The following is a 21,707-nucleotide window of genomic DNA, read 5'->3' as shown; positions in this document are numbered from 1 at the left end:
AAAAGATTTTAGATAATAAGTGGAACTAATTTTTAAAAGACAATTCAGAGCACAAAGTAATAATTCATTTTTAGAAAAGTGGAGTTTTATAAAGACATGGGAGGTAAAGAATCCTGGATAGGAGGTGATCATGGACAAGATCATCTCAGATGAAACTATCATGAGAAAGTTATTGACATCATGTTGAAGCCTAACTAGAGGACAGGGAATGTTATGACGCCATCCTAGACAAATCCATGTAGATCCTATGCACGTAATTCTCTCTCTCTTTCTCTCTGTCTCTCTCTATCTCCTTTCCTCCTTCCATCCATCTTTTCTTCCTTCTTCCAAATTACTCCAAAATTAAATGTCAAAGTCATGATTTCTGACATACTTAGGTATACCTTCCTTCTAGTCTTTCTTTAATATGTTACCTTGCAAAATACATAATATATATGTATCTCTCTGTATCAATATATTCATAGTCATCTATTGATATATATAGAGAGAAGTTCCTACACTGGTGCAATAGCAAGAAGAAAAATAGCAGATTATATAGAAGTAATTACTATTTAATGAGAATTAACTAAAAACTGGAAAATTCACCTTGAAAGGTCTGGCAGAACAATATGTAGGAAACTGGTCAAATGTATGTTTCCTTTTAGTCAGATATATATGGATAAGACAGATTATTGATATATAATAATAATCTTTCCACTTGACTAAGATTTTTTCAATAATCCAAAGGTTACAGAGAATCACTTTAATTTTATTATTTGTCAGCAGCATTTAACCTTTACCATAACTAGAAGTATGCACTAAATTACTGTAATTAATAAATAAAATATTTTAATCCAAGATATTTTTTATTTAGAAAGATCGTTTTCTTTGAAAGAAATCCTTATAAACTGTTTCAACCTTAAAGTGATGAGATTAAGTCATTAATCATTTATCCACACTGGGTACAAAAAGATTCTGTAGCAAACACTTTTGATATGGAAACTGATGTGTTTCCGTTTCTGTAGCCCCTGACCCTTCTCTCCATTCAGGCAGCACTAAGGTTCTTAACTGACCCTGCTTTATTTTTCGTCATCTTGTTTCTCACCACCTGACATCTAATATGTTTGTGTATTATTTATAAATACCAAAAGGTACCATGAGCACAGTTTTGCTTTATTCATGACTAAATTCCAAGCCACAGTGGCTGGAAATATTAGATGCTCTATTAAAATTTGTTGAATTAATGACTGAACCCTGCCCCTTATAAAGGAGAGCACTTCAGAAGGCAGAGAGCAATTTATATCAATGGGAGATCAGTCTAGACTGGTTTAACCCACTCCTGAAACAACCTGAAGTTTGCCAGCATGTGCAGTTGTATGTTCAGCTGATGAGAGGGAAGTAGGAGATGGAAGATGAAAATCAGATGGGAAGCAAAGATGAATACCATCAAGTCTGGATAAAAGAGCCCTTGGGCATCTGGTGTCTGCATGAAATAGACACTCAGCTACTGGACCAATGAACCAACTACCAGGCACTCCAAGCTGGCATGTGGATAAAGGATGTGACTTGTAAATTCCCAGAAGTCGGCATTACACATCACATTGAATTAGACTAAACTTTTCAACTTCTAATCCGTTTGAGTTTGCAGTCATAGCCTAACCTCTGCATGGAATAAAACTTATTCAAGAAACTATTTTCTTCTGTGGCCTGATCTACTTACTTTCAGACTCAATATAGAATTCTATTCTAAATTCATGGATCATTTTAGAAATTATTTTGAAAAGGCATCTCAGACTAGCCTGGCCAGTGTGTCTAAGTGGTTGAGCTTCGACCTTTGAACCTGGAGGTCATGGTTCGGTTCCTGGCCAGGGCACATATCCAGGTTTTGGGCTTGATTCCAGTAAGGGGCACGAGGGAGGCAGCCGATCAATGACTCTCTCTCATCACTGATGTTTCTATCTCTTTCTCCTGCTCCCTGAAATCAATAAAAATATATTTTTTTAAAAAGCATCTCAGACTATATCCATGAATGCTATAAAATTACATTTATTTTTATTACCTAAATTAAATAATTATGTTATAATACATATTATAAATGATAGGTACTCAAAATAGCTATTAAAATAAAAATATAAAATATTTGCATTTGATTTTAAAACTTACAAAGGACCTTTCTTATCTCACATGAAACTCCCAACTTTAAAAAACATATAGTTATAATTATTATTTTTTATAAATCATGTGATTGAGTTACACTTGTGATGAAAATAATTTGGAAATCTAAAGTTGAAGAATACTATTTGTTAGTCTACAACTTTCTACTTTACATAATTCTAAATGATTCCATATCATCACCTCTAAAAGACAACATTTCTTCCTCAAATTTGGAATCAAGGTTGACCAATTCCAGAAAAGCTTAGGGTATATGTTCAGTGAAGTTCCAGAAACCCACTGAAGTGATATGCAAAACATTCTATGTATTTGATTTACTTAGGTAAGAGAGTCTTAAAAAGATCAGAAGCCTATTTTACCTCCCAGTTGAAGAAGTATGAAAATCTGCAGTTGAAACATTCCAGTTTAATTTAGTTACTCATGGTCTGGAGTTTACCAAGGAAGTGACCTAAATTCTTGGCCTCAGATGATAACTGAGTAGTCAAATAATGTGACATTCATGACATGGTCATATCCACATCAGTTTTTTTGCTTCTTCCACTATGTTGATTATATCAATTGATTTTCAAAGAAAGCTTGCTCTAAGATCACTATAATATAGATTTTTTTTAAGTTTAAAAACTAAAAAGTACAGATTATTTTATCAAAATGAAAATTATATGACACCACTACCATGGATTTAACCATGGATCTTCAAGTGCTGATGAAAACCTAAAAATTCAAATTTAGCTACTTGACCTCTGTATTAATCGCCTGGCTGTATTCTGAAACATATGTTTTTTTTTCATACTTTTTAACAATTTATCTTATTTTTAAAATAAATTTATTGGGGTGACATTGGTTAATAAGATTATATAGGTTTCCAGTGTACATTTCTATGATACATGATCTGTATACGGCATTGTATGCTCATCACCCAAAGTCAAATCATCTTTTGCCAACATATTTGGGGCTCTTTACCCTTTATTAGCCCCTTAGCCCCCTGCCCTCTGGTAACCACCCTACTGTTGTCTGTGTCTATGAGTTTCAGTTTTATATCTCACATGTAAGTGAAATCATGATTCTTAGCTTTTTCTGATGTGACTTTCTATTTCTCAGTGCTATACTTAGGATGTATTTGATTCTTTGATAGCAAGCCCCAATAAATAGGTTTTATTCCTAATAGTTCATTTTTAAATATTTAAGCATTTATTATGACAAATTATTGGCTATCTCCTTTTTATTTAGTATTTACTCTTTTTAGTGTAACTTCATGTGTTGGAAAACAATGAATTTAAAAACATATATTTATTTAAATTAAAAGTATAGTTATATATTTGCATTAATGAGAATGAAACAAATAAATACAATTTTGAATGCACTGCTTGATTTAAGCAAAGATGTGCTCTTCTTTTTTTGGTGGGTTACATAACCAAAGCGTAAATTATAAATATAATTTATATTTAACCATAGGGTAAATTATAAATATAATTCACTCTTAGTTTTGGTCTTTTGCTCTCGTACTGAGAAGCTATGAGTTTAAGATTTAAAGAAGATATTTTTTAATCTCTAGAGCTGATGTTAACATACTGACTCTCTTGCAATTTTTATCAATAATCAGGATAAATACAGAATATTTTCTAGCCAAATATGAGCTACCAAAAAAGGTTCTATTTTTTTCATAAAACAGAATAATAATACCAGTATATACTGGTAAATATAGTAATCATATTAACTATAAGGTAAGAATTTTATTTTCTTCCATTTGAAGTATTTAAAGATTCCTGACTCATGATATTTTCTCAAAATATGTCATTTGACATTCCAAATCTGAAGAGAGAACTGTTTTAAAGTTACTCTTAAATTTACATTTAAATTATTTCTTTTAAAAAATGATGTTGGCAGATGCATCTAAGTAGAAACAATTTGCTTAGTTTGAGGTAAGCCTCAAGTAAATATTTTTTTTTTCAATCTGAGTGTCTGTCTTTGCATAATACATGTATTATATTGTTCTCAAATACCCAATTCTATTTGTAGATAATTATTTATGAACCCATTTAATTTACTTACCACCAAATACAGCAGAATTACAATCATGGACAGTTTCTATTCATGCAAAGCCTTACTTTTTATTTAGTTATTTGTTTTTGCTAAGGGCTTTCAACTGGGCCTGCTCAGTTTATTTTAATACAAATCCCTCTTTAAACAGTTAGTAACCATGGCTTATAGGACAAGTTTGTATTTTCTGCCTTCATTTAAACAGTTTTCAAGCTGTCTTCCTTTGTCTTTCATATTATGTTATATATTCACTCTTCCTGAAAAGGTTAAGCACCTTTTGGTAGCGCTTATGTGGCATAAAAGTGGAAGATCATACCATTGACCCTTGTCGTAATTTATAGTGAAGCACTGTTTCAAGACTATTGTGAGAAGGGTTATCTCAAAATCAAGTAAAGCTGGAATAAAAAATGTTGCTGCTATGATGTCAGCAAGAGTAATAAAACATTCTTAAAGGTTTTTTACTCCAGTAATACTTACTGAAATTGTTAAACGTGATAACCAAAATTCCAAGGATAAGTTACATGACGAGATAAAAGTTATCCAGAGTTAACTTTATAAACATGTCATTGGAATTTGAAATTTAATCATAAGAAAGATAATGTAATGCTTCTACATAGAATGGAATGAAGTCCATTTCTGATCTTTGACAGGTCTTCTCTCATTATTAATCTCTAAGGTGCAGTTTTGCCTGACTTTAATTGTAATAGATATGCCATTTGGTTTTTTATTCACCAAAAATTATGTAGGCAACCATCTCCAAAGAGCTTTTATATTGATGTATCTACCAACATTTAGAATAATAAATAATATCCATGTGTTCAATATATACGTATCAATTGAATAAATTGATTTAATAATTAGTATATATACTTTGAATCACATATGGCAAACTATATGCTTAAAAGATTTACTAAAGTTTCCAATAAATTCTCTTTTCTATAAGCACATTTTGCTTAAATCTTTTGCCTCATTATTTTTACATTTCCTTTAAATGAAGGTATAACATACAGTAAAAATCTATTTTTAATAATTCTATTTTTAACTACTGGATCAAATTGTCTTCAACAATATTTTTATAATTCTGAAAATTTCCATTCAACTACTTAGAATAAAATCATCAAATTATTATATTATCTTACCCTTACATCACGATTCTATATTATGGTCACATGAATGTATTTATTTTTCTTCACATACATTAATTCAAACCTAATTCTATTTTTACACTATTTTTTTTTCAAACTGAAAACATAAGCACAAAGTTTTCCATAGAGTGTGAATCTCAGTGAGCTGTTCAGTAAAGATGGCCCAGAACTCTGGCACTGACTTTTGACTGAGATCTTGCCAGAACACAGAAAAAACTGGGATTTGCAGGATAAAAGCAAGATCCTTCCACTTTGTTTACATTCACTCACATACTTAATACTATCTACTAAGTCCAGGCATTGAGTTAACGCCCAAGATTGATGAGGTATGCAAAACACCAGGGCCTGTTTCATATTCTAGTAGGGTAGAGAGTCAAGAACATGAATGATGTATTAATACAGTGTGAAAGTGAATGTCCTAGGGCACAGTGAAGTTAAGAAGACAGAGCAGGGGCATTAACAGACATGAAGAATTCCATGTGCAAAGAAAAAGGGATATGAACAATGAAAGGGAGTACAGTTTGGAGACAATGAACGAATTGTTTCCAAAGGTGGTAGAAAGAGCACATAAGGGACTGCTGTGTAGTGCCCCAGGCAAGAGATGATGAGAGCCTGCATGAAGGTGGTGCTTATCTTCCCACCAAGAGGAAGAAAATAACTGGGGGCACTCAGGAGCCAGGGTTCCAAATGCTTTGCCACTCTACATGTGACTGTTCTACGAATCTTAAATACTTAACTTCTTAAGAAATAGCTAATCCTGAGTAATAATTTAACTTTTTATGGCAGGATCTTTTCTTGAGGTTTTAGCCTAGTTCTAATTGGCCTTCATACTAACAGTAGCACTGAAACAATTCTATTTTATTTTCCTTTCATTATCTAAGTAAATTGGTCTCTTCCACTTGGACCTAACATAAGCTTAATCAGCTCAAGATTAAAATTCTTATTAATGATTATTTTCAATGGAATAGAAACTTGCAAAGACCAGGTTGAGCCAGTGTGACATCTGAGCTTTGAGCATTCTCCTAATGAGTCTGAAAAATACATATATATATATATATATATATATATATATACATACATATATATACACACACACACACATATATATGTGTTTTTTTCCCATCATTTATCCCTTCTGTGCCCTCCGCCACCTCAATCCCCCTTCACCCCCCCGACAATCACCAGACTGTTGTCTATGTCCACGAATTCTCTCTTTTTATCTCTCTTTTGCTCAATCCTTCACCTCCCCGCCTCCCCAGACAGAGCTGTCTGCCTGCTCCCTATCTATAGGCCTGTCTCTATTTTGCTTGGTAGTTCAGTTTGTTCATTAAATTACACATGTGAGTGAAATCATAGGGTACTTATGTTTCTCTGACTGGCTGATTTCACTTAGCATGACGCTCTCCAGGTCCGTCCATTAAACGATAACAAAATACACCAGCAGAAGCCTACTTTGGGATTCAGACCCACAAGGCTACAAATTCTGACTTGTATGTTCTCTAACCTGGTAGATAGGGAGAATGGCTTAATCTTATTTTTTGGCACTTGTAAAGTTGGATTAATAATACTAACCTCAAAGGGCTGTATAAGCATTTGTTGAATCATCATATATCAGATAAAATGATGTATAACAGCACATGTCTCTGTTACCAATACATTATACATGTTCAGTGATTGTTATTTCCCTTGCCAGACCTCCCCTGGGAAAATCTAATGGCAACAGAAAAGATAAATTTAAAAATATTTTCCGTCTGGCTCTTTGCAAATGCTCTTCCGTTCACATTCCTCTCTTCACTTGGTTAGCTTCTACTTTCTTCTGATCTTAGCTTGAATTTTGCTTCTTTCAAGAAAGTCTGAATTCTATGTTCTTTCCTGTGTACTGGTGTCTTCTCTGTTTTATTAAACTGTCACATAATAACTTTTTCCATTTTCAGAATCATGCATTAGACTGTAAGCCCTCTGAGGGCAGGAAATATCTCTGACACCACTGCTTCCTCAGTGTCTAACACAGTGGTAGGCTTACTGCAAACACCACAATATGTTCACGGGCTGACCGACTAATGCAATAAAATTGCTCTGGAGGGCAAATGGTAAAAATAATCTATCACATCATCACATATGATAGGTTCACATCTATATTTCATAAGTTTTATAAGTTACTTGATAGACTGTGGTTCCAATACAAGTTACAAAGGATATGTTTGGATCACTGTCAGGTAGTTCCAGTTTTATAAACTTGAGATACTACTTAATGTCTTCACTTATTGGAACCAGTGGGAGTGAGCCACACAGGTGCATTTCTAATAAACTGAGTTTTAATTGAAAGTATAATGGTACCCAAGCAGATCACTAGAGGACTTTGGAAATATTAATGACAGAACAGATTGTCCTTTGATTGGAATACCTGGTTCTTAGACACAGATTGAATTGGTCCTCATTGTCCCTTCTGCCCTAATGTCATTACAATTTAATTACAAGTGACCCCAGATATTGTTGACCTCATAATTAACTTCCAGACTTAAATGTAAAATGCCATGCTTACACATATTTTTTTATTTATGCTAAGAATCCTTGCTCCAAAATAGCATGAAATGGATCTATATTTGTTCTTGAACAACTTAAAGAATGCTGAATTTTTCCTTTGCCATTATTTATCTCTGTCTCTCCTCCCTGGGAGCTGCTGTTAAAATTAATTTGCATTTCAGACCTCCAGATTTTATATTGCCATTAGGGTTGTGAAATGTTTTTACTCAGCACAACTAAGAACTGATGTTTTACCTCCCACTAATGGACCTTTAATTAGGCACTGTAATGAACCATTCTGTCATTCCTTCATTTATAGAGAGAAGGTTTTGTATATGTAAGATACAATTTTGACAGAACACCAGGTCCATTGAGCCTTGCCAACTCACATCTAATAGATCCTAAATTTATTATGCTTTTGTCAGCTGTTGGATTTATCATTTTAATGACACTGTCCACAGACTTATTTTGCTGCCAAAGAACAGCATCACCATGCTGCAGGAATGTTTGTCGACATCTTGATCAACAACTCCTGGGGTCCAATTCTCACTATAATATCACTACTTCAGGACCTTGAGCAAGTTATTTAACCTCTGTCTCAGGATTAATTGGTTAATTTTAATAAGTGCTTTGCAGTGAAAGGTGGGAAGTGCTCTGACTGCTAATAGTGATAATAAAATTATAATGTAGGCTTTTATTATGCATTAAGCTACTTCAGACTGTGATTCTATTAAGTTGCCAGTTAAAATATAAGCTGCTGAATTTATTCCTTTTAAGAATTCAAATTGCTATAATAATGGCCACATAGTATTGTAAAAACTTATTTAAAAAATCAAGAATGTTGGATCCTGATTAAATGTAGCTTTTGTACATTAAATCGATTGTTCTTTTATCTCTTATCTCCAAACAGATCTCATTTGCTTACCTATGGTTATCTATGTTTTCATTTGCTTATCTAGCAAATGCCACTGTTGAGTGTAGTCTCACGGAGGTCACCCGAGACAAGTAAGAATGACACGAATCACAATAATACTAGGGAAAAGCGAATAAAGCCAGAAAGAGATGAAGAGCCAGTTACTCCAAAATTCGGGAGAGAAAGAGATTACTTCAAACTGAGGGAAAATGTGACCAACTTCTAGAAGGAAATGGTGTCTAGGCTGAAGAGAGAGAGAGAGAGAGAGAGAGAGAGAGATGATGATAGATAGATAGATAGATGATAGATAGATAGATAGATAGATAGATGATAGATAGATGATAGATGATAGATAGATGATAGATAGATGATAGATAGATAGATGATAGATAGATAGATGATAGATAGAGATAGATAGATGATAGATGATAGATGATAGATAGATAGATAGATAGATAGATAGATAGATAGATAGATGATAGATAGAGATAGGTAGATGATAGATGATAGATAGATGATAGATAGATAGATAGATAGATAGATAGATAGATAGATAGATAGATAGATGATAGATGATAGATAGATGAGAGATAGATAGATAGATGATAGATATAGATAGATAGATGATAGATAGATGATAGATAGATGATAGATAGATAGATAGATAGATAGATAGATGATAGATGATAGATAGATGATAGATAGATAGATAGATAGATAGATAGATGATAGATGATAGATAGATGAGAGATAGATAGATAGATGATAGATATAGATAGATAGATGATAGATAGATGATAGATAGATGATAGATAGATAGATAGATAGATGATAGATGATAGATAGATAGATAGATAGATGATAGATGATAGATAGATGAGAGATAGATAGATAGATGATAGATATAGATAGATAGATGATAGATAGATGATAGATAGATGATAGATAGATAGATAGATAGATAGATGATAGATGATAGATAAATGATAGATGATAGATAGGTGATAGATGGATAGATGATAGACAGATGATAGATAGATAGATGATAGATAGACAGATAGATGATAGATGATAGACACAGGATTTGGCACAGAGATAGGACTGTGAGGCAGAATCCAAAGGAAATGCACTTCAGAGGAAGAGAGTAGCCTGAGAAAGTCACCATGACAAGGAAGGTGACATATAAAGAAGCATGATCAGTGTGGCTTTACTACAATAAAGTAGAGCCCGCAAAGACAGCTTGGCTATTAATGACTGTTCGCATTTTACGGGATAGAGTTCATACCGACGCCATTCAGGATCTTGAGAATGATGGGGCAAACAGACAAACAGACGATGTGCTAGCAAATGGAAGTTGTGTTGGAATAACTGTGCTCGGCTGGGGAGAGAGAGGTGAGAGAGCCACGGGGGGCAGGCAACTTGCGAGTGGGGTACATGAATAGGCTGTATTTGGCAAGTAAACCCTCATGGCCTGTGATGCGTATCACTTAAGAGGTAAGTCGGGCAAGCAACATGAAAAAGGGCATGAAGGGAGTGGCACCTGTATATGCCAAGAAGCATCTGTCCTGAGATCTAGAGAATGTACACATGGAAAAGAAAACACCAATTTGAAGCTGAAGCTATCTTTTTGCTGCAGCAGAAGGGGCCCCTACCATCAGAGGCAAAATATTTGATATTTTTTATTCTCAAATAAGGCCGTGTATATAGCTGGATTCTTTGCTGTTCTATATACTTTCTACAATGACAAGAGACCTAGGCCACTCTCAATGAGGTCCTCAGTGATGTCAGACAATTCAGGGACCAGAATGGTGAGTAACTTTTATGGATGTGGGCCCTGGAGGTGGGTTGTCTGGGTTTGAATCCCGGCTCTCCCAATTACTAGCACTGTGATCTTTAGGAGGCTCTTTATGCCTCTTCAGTAGCCTCCTCTGTAAAATGAGAATAGAAACAATACCTTCTTCATTAAATGAATTAATAGAATTAATGCAAAAAAGAATAAGTAATTACAAGAGTTCCTGGATGTAGAAAGGTCTCAGTGCATGTGACTGAGATGAATAATCATTTTAAAAATAATTATGGATACATCTGTTATGTGGCTGCTCTTTTGAAAATAGATACAGAGGCTGCAGAGAAAATGCATAGAGATCAGTCATCAATAACTCAGATAAGAGGTGCTAGTAGCTTCAATGATAGTAGTGAGAACAGAGGTGGTGGAAAGTGTTCAGATTTTGAGTTTATTTTTAAAGTAGGGTGAGAATGAAGGTGGGGTATAAAAGAAAGAGAAAAGTAAAAAATGACTCCAAGATTTTTGGACTTGAGTGTTTCACTTTACAGACAAGATAAACTATGGTAGAGGGGCTTTAGGGTGACAATATCAGGTTAATTTAGAAACAAGTCAGGCTGTTAAATACACACTTAAGTATAAAAATCTGAGATTCAGAAGCTAAGTTTAGCTGGATTCATAAATTTGGAATTATTGATATTTGGATGGTATAAAAAGCCATGAAGTTAGTTGAAATTATCCAGGTAATGGGTCTCAACGTTGGCCACATATGTAAAACATCTGGAAAAGTTTAAATAATATAGATGCCCCATTATATGCAAAGAGAATCAAAATCGTTGGAGGTGATGTGTGGGGAACGATATTTCAGTGATTTTCAACCTTTTTCATCTCACGGCACATATAAACTAATTACTAAAATTCTGTAGCACATAAAAATATATTTTTGCCAATCTGATAAAAAAATAAGTATCATTTTGATTCATTCACACTGGATGGTCATTGTTGTGTTGGCTGTTGCAATTTTTTTATTTGACAATCTAAGGGAACTCTTGTGGCACACTGGCTGAAAATTGCTGCTATATTTTATTAAACCTGTTGAGGTCTTTCTAATATACAGGTTTCTACAGAAGTCACAGGCTCAAGGAGTGTTTTAGACAAAAAAAGCAGTATGAGGACAGAGTCACAGGTCACTACAATGTTTAAAGGTTAGGGAAATAAGGACACATCAGCAGAAGGTCCCAAGAAGAAGCAGCCAGTAAAACTGGAATGAAAATAAGAGATTAGCAGAAATAAAGACAAGCGAATAGGTGTTTTAGGGAGGGGGTGATTAACTGCCGACTGTAGAGATAAAATAAGAATTGAAAAATGACCATTGGGTATAAAAACACGAGTAACAGTAAAAGAAATTGATTAATTTGAGTTTTACAGAAGATATTTCAGAAGAACAGTGAAGATAAAAAGCAGACAGAGATGGAGTCAAAAGAAAAATAGAGGAACTGGAAAGTAGAACAATCTTTTAGAGCAATGCTACCTAGGAAGTTAATGAAGTTGTAGCTAGAAGGAGATGTGGGCACAAGGTAAGTTTTTTAAAGAAAAAACTAGGTAGAAAGGAAATTATTGATAAAGCAGGAAAAGGAGGGAAGCTGTAAGAGATGTGTCCATGAGTTCGCTAACGGTAAATCGTGTGTGAGTGGACAATGTAGAGTAGACGTAGCACGGGGTTCCCAGTCATGAGAAGGAAGACACAACTCATGGGTACAGGGTACAGTAGGTTGGGGGGGTGGCGCTTGTGGCAGTTCTCTTCAGACAGCTTCATTCAGCTGAGAGTAAAGTTGGGGAGCAGGGTTTGGAGGTTTGAGGGGAAGGGAGAAAATAGGACATCGACATTTAGGAGAGTCAACTGATTAGTGAATCACAGTAGAAGCCACAGTAAGTGCCCATTTGAGATCAGCGATGAAAACTCAAGTGAGAGCAGTCTACGGGCTCATGTGTTTTTCTTCAGCTTCCCTTAGCCGTGGGGCACCACTCAGGACAGACAGGACACTGGGCTTAATCAGGGTTATGGTTTTCCAGGAGGTGGAGCAGGGGCGTTGAAGGAGGTGCAGGGGATGCTGACAGTGACAGACCATGGTGCCTGAGCTGGGAAGAGAGGACCATAGACTCCAGAGCAAGGGAAGAATGAAGAACAATGTAAAGAACGGTTGGAGAGGGGGTGATGGGTGAGACTGAAAAACAGGGGGAGGGTGGCTGAAACGGAAATAATTTAGGGGGTATAGCTACAGGTCACAAGGCCACTCCTTCATGCAAACACAAAAGCATGCTGCCCGTGGGCTGTGGGCGCTGCTCTCACTCACAGTCCTGACATCTGTCGCCCGTGTGTTCCGGCTGGCAGTGGCAGTAAGGCTGGTTCCCGGCAGTCACGCTGCAGGTCCCTTCGTTTTGACAGAAGTCCTCACAGACTGTCTTGCCACAGTTCGGTCCAGTGAACCCCAGTGCACAGCGGCAGGTGGGTCTCCCTTTTGGAAAAAGGTAATAAACAGGAAATTACCGAAGTAAAATGGTTTATTTTCATGGAGTCCTCCTTAGATAAGAATCAGGAATCCAGCGTTCGGGTCAAAGTTGGTTTATTCCTTCACCTGGGACTTTAGGCAGCAACGTGACCTCTTTGGGTCTCAGTTTCCCCATGGTCCCATGATGTCTAGAATCAGTGATAACTCAGGTCCACATCTGGAAAAACCAGCAGAGCTCATTTTGTGCATAATCACACACACACAGAAGTATTTTATGCTTTAAAGTGCTTGCACTATTCTGTGTATTACTCTATCCTTGACCACTTTGCTTTTCAAATTATTTTTGCTCTACTCATGTGGTAATGCAGATTGTATTGGCTATTAGAATATAAAATAGAGGAAATTAGATTTCCCAGTGTTTAATCATGCACCAACGACTGCTAAATTTACATAAAGTAGAGCTTAAACTTATTTTAAGTAAATATTTTAATACATTTAAAGTGGATATGTCATCTATACTAATATTTATGAACATTTTATTCTATTTCAACCCAAATACTGTGTTTATATATAAGCATTTACTAAGTCCTATTTTATTTCACTTGGATATTTTTCTTCATGGAAAGGACTGTCACTGGTAGCCTAGTAAGATGATTTAGAAGTCTAATGTTAACAGCACACAATAGCAAATCTGATGGATCATCTTTAGATATTTTTCTTTATTTGCTCTGTGGGAACTAACATCACAGTGAAAGCTGAACAATCCCTTAAGGTGTTTTGAACATAACAGTTAACTGTTATATCAGGAATGAGTCTCTCTAACTGCCTGGCCTGTCAAGAACTGAGTAGAAAATTGAGTACAGAACTAGCTCTGTAGAAGTGGTAAACAAAAACAAAACAAAATTAATGGCTCTCATTTGTAAGGGGGAAGGAACGAGGTTCAGAGATTGTACAAATATAAAGTAATAACGTCAAATAGCATAAGAGAGGAATTCAGTTATAGATCTCAATGAACTAGAACTCAGACAATGACACTCAGTTGCTAACAGCAGGGGATATCCAACCATCTCCTCTCACCTTTGGAGACGAAGCGTGGTTAGCGTGGTCAGAACAACGCATGAGTGTAAAGCTTAAGGCTTGAAGTGGGAAAGTGATAGGTTCTCTCTATTGCCACAGACTCTACATTCTACACTGAAGGACAATTCTACGTTTCTGCATATTTTTGAAAAGCATTCTTAAGTGAATAAAATGTCTCCAAATAAAATCTACCTACATGTCCAAGAAAATGAATAAATTGAAGTTTCAAATTTATTTATTTTAATTTCAAAGAGCTCCACACAGTTAAACATTCCAGAAGCTATTGCTTCTCAGTGAAGAACATTATATACATTTTTATGTTGAGTGGCATCACTTTAAAGTTTATTTATAAATGATATGAGTTTGGTTGCCAGATAAATGCCTATTAACAGGTTGATAAACAAGATAAATTTCATATACATTAAAAGCTGATTAACTTTGCATTTTCCATTACTAGAAAATGGCTTTAGAACTTTTAGATAAATATTTTTCTTATAATGGTAGTGGATTTTCTGGTTGTTGATTATATACTGAGAAAATATCTTCACTGGAACAGAAATAGGTGAAAAATAAAGACACAAACAATAGATTAAATGGTGGTGGTGAGATTTTAAAAAAATAGATAATTGTTGGAACACAGTTACAAAGGAAAATGAAAACCCTGAACAAAAGAAGGAATTCCTCTTCATGTGTGAGAACCAGTGAATGACTTGCAGAGAAATAAAACATACAAACAGGAGCACAAATGAACACAAGCTGAATGTGAAGCTCACAGAACAGAAAACACAGAAGAAATCAAAATGCATTAGAACAACCAGAACAAGTGCCATGCAGAGGTAGAACTGAAACACTGTAGACTTAAGCTTCTCTACATTGCTTTCCAGGTTTATTTTTCCTTCCTTCTTTAAAATCAGGAGTGAAAAAAAGTAAAACGATAGAAGTTTGAAAGAAACAAATACAACCTACTGCTAAGGCACTTGAAAATCCCTCTATCGGAGTCACTCAGGGACACAGCACCGTGCTTTCATCTGATCCGCGGCTGTTTGGAAACCAGGGCACAGTGACCAGGTTGCCCCAGCTAGCATATGCCTTGCGTCATTTAGGTTCTGGCTGAATTATTTTTTTAAAAAGCTCCTATTCCTCTTTCTTTGAAGAGAAGATTTACTTTTAACGAGTAGAAATCTCTTCATATTCAGGGGAATGTTATCTGACTTGAAAGAAGCTGGGTGATGGTGCAGCAGATCTGTCTGCTGGTGAGAAATGGGCCAGCTGCTGCAGAATGTTATACCGGCTGCATCTGACTTTTTCAGGGCTCTCTCTGAGTTCACCCTAACAAGTTGCACTGAGCTCATCTATAAAGGTTTTGTTACCTAGCTGAATTTGATTTTGACATTTGAAAAAGAAACAGCAGTGTGACAACGACGAAGGCCGAGCAGCGGTGCGTCCACAGCCCGCAAGGGCAGGGCGGTCGGGAGGAGCACCGAGCGGCCTGGCGGGCGGGGAGGGACAGCTCGCCGGCTCTCAGCCGTCTGGCTCCTACAGGACTCTTAGCTCAGGCCTTAAGAGCGCGGGGTGTCCGACTGTCCGCATTTATAAACGAGATGTGCCAATTACTGGCTGCGAGACCATGGGCAAATATCACCTCTCTGCTCTTTTCCATGCGTGTAGAAAGGGGAAAGTAACAGTACCTACCTCACTGGTTATTGTGCAGAATTACATAGAATAAATGAGATAATGCATGCAAAGCGTTTCTAACTGTGCTGGGCACGTAGGAAGCCCTGTTGCATTTTAGTTCTGATTATTCTTATTTTACTGAGGGACATTCACCATTTACAGGCATGACTACAGCACTGTAACAGCCTAGGAAAATCCCTCTGAAATGTTCTTATGTTACACAGTTTGTATCCTTTATTTATTTAAGGTAAAGTTAAATTTAAATTTGTTTGCATGGCAGTGATGGGATAGAGCAGAAATTCTCTATTAACTTTACTCCCAGATGGCAACATTTCAAACTTTGAAGGATGGGTCCTCTTCTTCTCTTTACCTTCTAAACATGCTTAGTCCTACCCTTTAAAAAGAAAGGACACACACAGTACGCACATAAACAAAAAAGCAAACCTAATATTTGTCATGTACGTCTATTTGTATAACTTCAAATTTTGGTATATCCTTGAAATTTTTCAAAAGAAATCTACACTAACTGCTTCCAATTCTACTAATAAATGACAAAAAAAAAAAAAATATCTTGGGTCATAAAGTCACATTCCAATCCCCCACTGGGTTTACAGTTTTAATTTTTTTAATATACAAAGCAATGTGTATACTAACACCCCTAACTCCAGCTCCCTAACACCCCTCCCCTCTGACAACCATCAGTTTATTTCATAATCTGTTACCTCTCTTTGTTTACTCAGTAGAGAGGTCAGATTTTTTAATATATATGTATTGCTCAAGTAAATTAATTCTGATTCCTGGTGGTAAGAAAGGTTTAGAAATAAAGAAGTTAACATGGGTATTGTCTTTACTGTATACTTAACTACTATTGCAAAGCTTACCTCAAATCTCTTAATCCCTAAATCTACGAATTTCTTCTCAATTATTTTTGTTTCCTAAATTTGCTCCCTAATTTTACATTTATTAACATCTATACTTGAAAATTCTACCCACTTGGCCTGTAAGACACTAGTATTGTTGATTTCTGTATCTTTTAACCAGTTGTCTTTATGTTTACTCTGTCTCTCAAAAAATGTTCTTCCAAACTCTTTCTGCTGATATCATCCAATTTCATGGTTTCAATAATTATCTCTCTATCTGAATGACTCTGTCTCAATTTCATAAGTATGGGCTCATTCTCCTTACTAAAGTCCGGACCATCATTTTCACTCCTTGTGGTATATCATTGGCTGCTCAGTAGGTTCAACTCCTCCCACTTCCCCCAAGAGAGAAAAAAATCTTCTCACAAACCCTGTTCTCAGAGGCATTCATGATCTTATCATCCAAATCTATGTGCTATATTTTATATAACTATTTGAAATCAATTTTTATCTCCAATTTATATTATAAATACCACTATAGTGAACATTTTCACTTCTAAATCTTATATAATCAGTTAGATATGCTTCTAAAAGCAACATTATTAAATTAAAAGACATTAAAACTTCATAAAACTCTCACTGAGTGTTTCAAAATTGCTTGGGGCAAGTTTTACACCGTGAACATTTTTTTCTGGTGGTGACTTAAGAATGCTGGTGTCACCTATGTCTGACTAGGCTCCGCCTCCACTTCCTCTTTCTCTAATTCCCCCCCCCCCTTTTCTTCTTTTTTATACTTCTGTGTGCATGTATGTGCGAGACTAGTCTTCTGCCATTAGCTTATTATGCTTCCTGGTTGTTTCTACTTGATTTGTCATAACTATATATTCCTTTGTTACTTAGTTAAATAATATGCAGTATTATTTTAAATTTTATTTTCAATTACAGTTGACATTCAATATTAGTTTATAACAGTTTCAGGTGTACAGCATAGTGGTTAAAAATAATATAAATGTGATTATAAAAGTAATCCCCCCAATATTTCAAGTACCCACCTGCCACTATACCTATTTATTGCAATATTACTGACTATATTCCCTATGCTGTACTTTACATCCCATGACAATTTTGTGATCACCAATTTGTACTTCTTAATCCCCTCATCTTTTTTACCCGGCTCCCTAATACCCCTCCCCTCTGGCAACCATCTGTTTTTTTTCTGTGTCTCTGAGTCTATTTCTGTTTTGTTTTTCCATTTTGTTCTTTAGATTCCACATATAAGTGAAACCATAAAGTATATGTCTTTCTCTGTCTGACTTATTTCACTTAGCATAATGCCCTCTAGGATCACTCATGCTGTCTCAAATGGTAAGAATTCATTTTTTATGGCTGAGTAATATTCCATTGTATACATGTATTTTATCACTTTTTTTTTCTTTTATAATCCTCACCCCAAGATATGTTTTTGTTGATTTTAGAGGGAGGGAAGAAGGGAAAGGGAGAGAAAGAGAGAGGAACATCAATGGGTTGCCTCCTGTACGCATCCCAACTAGGGATCGAACCTGCAACCTGGGTATGTAACCTGACGCGGAATTGAACCCATGACCTTTATGAGAAGATGCTCCAACCAACTGAGCTACACCGGCCAGGGCATGCCACCACTATTTTACCCACTCATGTATTGAAGGGCACTTGGATTGCTTCCATATCTTGGCTATTGTAAATAACACTGCAATAAACATAAGGGTGCATATCTCTTTATGATTCAGTGTTTTGAGTTTCTTCAGGTATATACCCAGGAGTGGAATTTCTGGGTTATAAGGCAGTTCTATTTTTAATTTTTTGAGGAACCTCCATACTGTTTCCATAGTGGCTGCCCCAGTCTGCATTCCCACCAGCAGTGTACTAGGGTTCCCCTTTCTGCACAACCTCACCAACCTTTGTTTGTTGCTTTATTGATGAGAGCCATTCTGACAGGTGTGAAGTAATATATCATTGTGGTTTTAATTTGCATCTCTCTAATGATTAGTGACATTGAGCATCTTTTCATATGTCTATTGGCCATCTGTATGTCATCTTTGAAGAAATATCTATTCATGTCCTCTGCCCATTTTTAATTAGATTGTTTGGAGGTTTTTTGGTATTCAGTTGTATGAGTTTTAAATAAATTTTAGATATTAACCCTTTATTGGATGTATCACTGGTGAATATCTTCTTCCATTCAGTAGGTTGTCTTTTTGTTTTGTTAATGGTTTCCTTTGCTGTGTGCTATTTAATAATTATAATTTTATGATTTAAACAATATTTTCTTGCATTCTTATAAAGCAAGTAGAATTAAATACCTAGCTTTTAGCACTTCCTAAATACAATTCATATCAATGTTAAGAGAGCTAGGCAATCAAGCTTAATTTAAATGAAAAACAACTCTTTTAATATAATAAAAAGTGAAAGAAAAGCAAAGATGGGCAGTTTAAACATATGTCCACCTTTATCAAGATGTTAATTAGGTGACTGTGTACTTTCTAGCCTAGGTACATATGTGACTTAAGAGACACCAGTACACCTGATTCATCATTAGTTCCATGATGGTCTGAGGGTGACCAACAGTTTCTAGCTTAACTTGACTTTTAGCATACACTTTGGGGCAGTCATATTTGATGGCAGTCTTATACACTACATCTCATTTGGAACAGTGGCCTGGACAAAAATATCTTGAATGAATGAGAAGGAACATTCTCTCCATCTATTAAGCTATTATTATAAGAACCCTTCCCACTGCAGAAAGAAGATAATGATTTATTTTTCCCTCAACTTTTCCCCTCCCCTACTTTACTTCTAGGAACAAAACCTTTCACAGAATATCCACAAATGTGGTGATGAGAAAGAGCTACAATGAGAGCTTTTCCTTTCTTGTGTTCATTGAAATAATTGAATACAAATGTACTGCCTACTATAAAATATTACACTGTCCATTCTTCACCTAGCTGGTTCTGGTTTTATATATTGCCAAACTTCCCCAATTAAAATTTTCTTTCCTTTTTCATAACTCCATACTTCATAAGTGGGAATATTTTGTTATTTTGTCCCTGATTTGCCCTCCTCTACATTTCTCTAAATCAGCTGCTTAGAAAACTTGATTTATTTTGACATAAATATTAAATGTCTAAATAACAGACCTATACAAGTAAAAGAAATTGCAAACAGTATGAACATTCCTTAAAGAATAATATTCATAAAATTAAAGATTAACTGTAAATATAATTACATAAATATCAAAATGCTATCAATAATAGCAATAATTCATTAATTATTTCCTATTTTTATAATTGAATAACTTAATATTTCAGTGTTTTATTATAATTTCTAATATTTTGCCCAAGGCAAACTTTATCTTAAATCTATCCTTCTATGAGCAGGTCATAGAAATTAACTGCATGGACCCTTGTTGATATGATACATGTCAAACTATTTAATTTTGTAGTACTTTCCTATATAAATACAGATTGTATTCATATTTTATTTTCAGTTTTCTTTATGAAAATAATCTTAAGGAATGCTGAAAAACTCATTCCTATATGCAAAATTTTAATTATGCCTCTCAGATGTGTGTTTTTAATTAACTGGTGACATTTCTTTGTTTAAATATTATAGTCTTACACAACTGTCATAAACTTATAAATTTTAATTAAGGCTGCCCCAAACCCTAGTTATATAGTGTCCACATAGGAATTTGCCAAAAGGCTTAACTGTAACTAAACCAACAATGAATAAATCCATGAATTGCCCAATGGGATTTGTTTAACAAATTAACATTTGTGTGGAGATAATGAGGTTCTACACTCTATAATACCAGGGGATGTTTTATAAAGCCACATTTTTAAAAGTGAAAAATGGTTTGTAAATGATTTAATTAAATATTATATTATTAGTAATTATTAGATATCATACGGTAAACTATATTAACATAAGTCAGGTTGAATTCAGATGATGACTTTTTTATATTACTGTTTCAAAATATAATTTTTTCTGAACATATTCTCTATATAAATCAAATTCTAATAATCCAGGTGCATAGATAAAGTTGATCTAGATTTTAAGAATGAAGCAATGTCTGGACAAATGATTTGAAAACAACATAAAAGTTGTGCTGTATCCATATATAGCTCAGGATGCATTAATAGGACAGCAAATTTAATGTTTCATAGAGATTTGTCCCTGTTGTTCTGTTGCAGGTTGAGTAGTCGCCATAGATTAGAGTAACAAATTCTTTAGTTGACTTAAATCTTTCCATGGATAGATATAATAAAGTTATCTGGTTGTGTAGTAGGCAGTTAAACAGGCAGGAACAGAATAGGAACAACAAGCTAGGTACCAGGAAAGCCCCAGGTGCCTAGCAAGGGGCAAAACTGAGAAAACAAGGATGTAACTCCCTAGGGTGACTTTTCCTCCCCTGGCATATCATTGGTCATGAGGTTTAGGCCCCCTGACCTTTCGTATGGCTGGCCATGTGGTTCAGACCCTTCCCTGACCTTTCCTCTCCTGGTATGTTGCTAGTCATGTAGCAGACCCCCTTAGAGGAGGAAAAAGGGCTGGAGAATAGCCTCATATGAGTCCCACACAGCTCTTGCAGGACCACTCCCTTAAGCATTAAGCCCTGAAAACAATGAGGTTCTGACCCACATCAAATAATATCAGGAACAAAGCCTCGAGTTTATTGTCCACAGTGAAAGAGTTTTGGCCAAACTAGAGATAACATGTAGGCCTCAGTAGTGTTTCACCTCCAGGCCCAGAAAAGCAGCAAAGCCAGGCAGGGTGCCTCTCTGTAACTTGTTTCCTGAACCCACGCAGCCCAGCTGGCTCACTTCTTTCATGACTAATTTTTCTACCTCCATGACTTTCTAAATAAACTTTTGCTTGTATTTGAGTCTTGACTCTGAATTCTTTCTTAACTAGAACTCAAGTACTGAGGTTGCTGAAACAAGGTCCAATCACTAGTAACATTCTGGTGCCTTTTGCTGCTAACAATTGTTACCCAAT

The 21,707-nt window shown here is 35.4% G+C and overlaps 1 protein-coding gene across 1 annotated transcript in view; it reads right to left on the bottom strand.

The window, feature by feature from the left end:
* Nucleotides 1-21,707, bottom strand: part of LRP1B (LDL receptor related protein 1B) — a 1,257,096-nt gene that overhangs the window by 47,591 nt on the left and 1,187,798 nt on the right. The window contains exon 83 of the mRNA XM_087819400.1: nt 12,907-13,068. Within this exon, the coding sequence (XP_087675526.1) occupies nt 12,907-13,068 (162 nt within the window). The remainder of the gene's footprint in view (nt 1-12,906; nt 13,069-21,707) is intronic.

Source organism: Miniopterus natalensis, chromosome 8, assembly GCF_054644295.1.
Source record: "Miniopterus natalensis isolate mMinNat1 chromosome 8, mMinNat1.hap1, whole genome shotgun sequence".
In the NCBI taxonomy this organism is placed as follows: domain Eukaryota; kingdom Metazoa; phylum Chordata; class Mammalia; order Chiroptera; family Miniopteridae; genus Miniopterus; species Miniopterus natalensis.
This window is presented reverse-complemented; position numbering and strand designations above follow the sequence as displayed.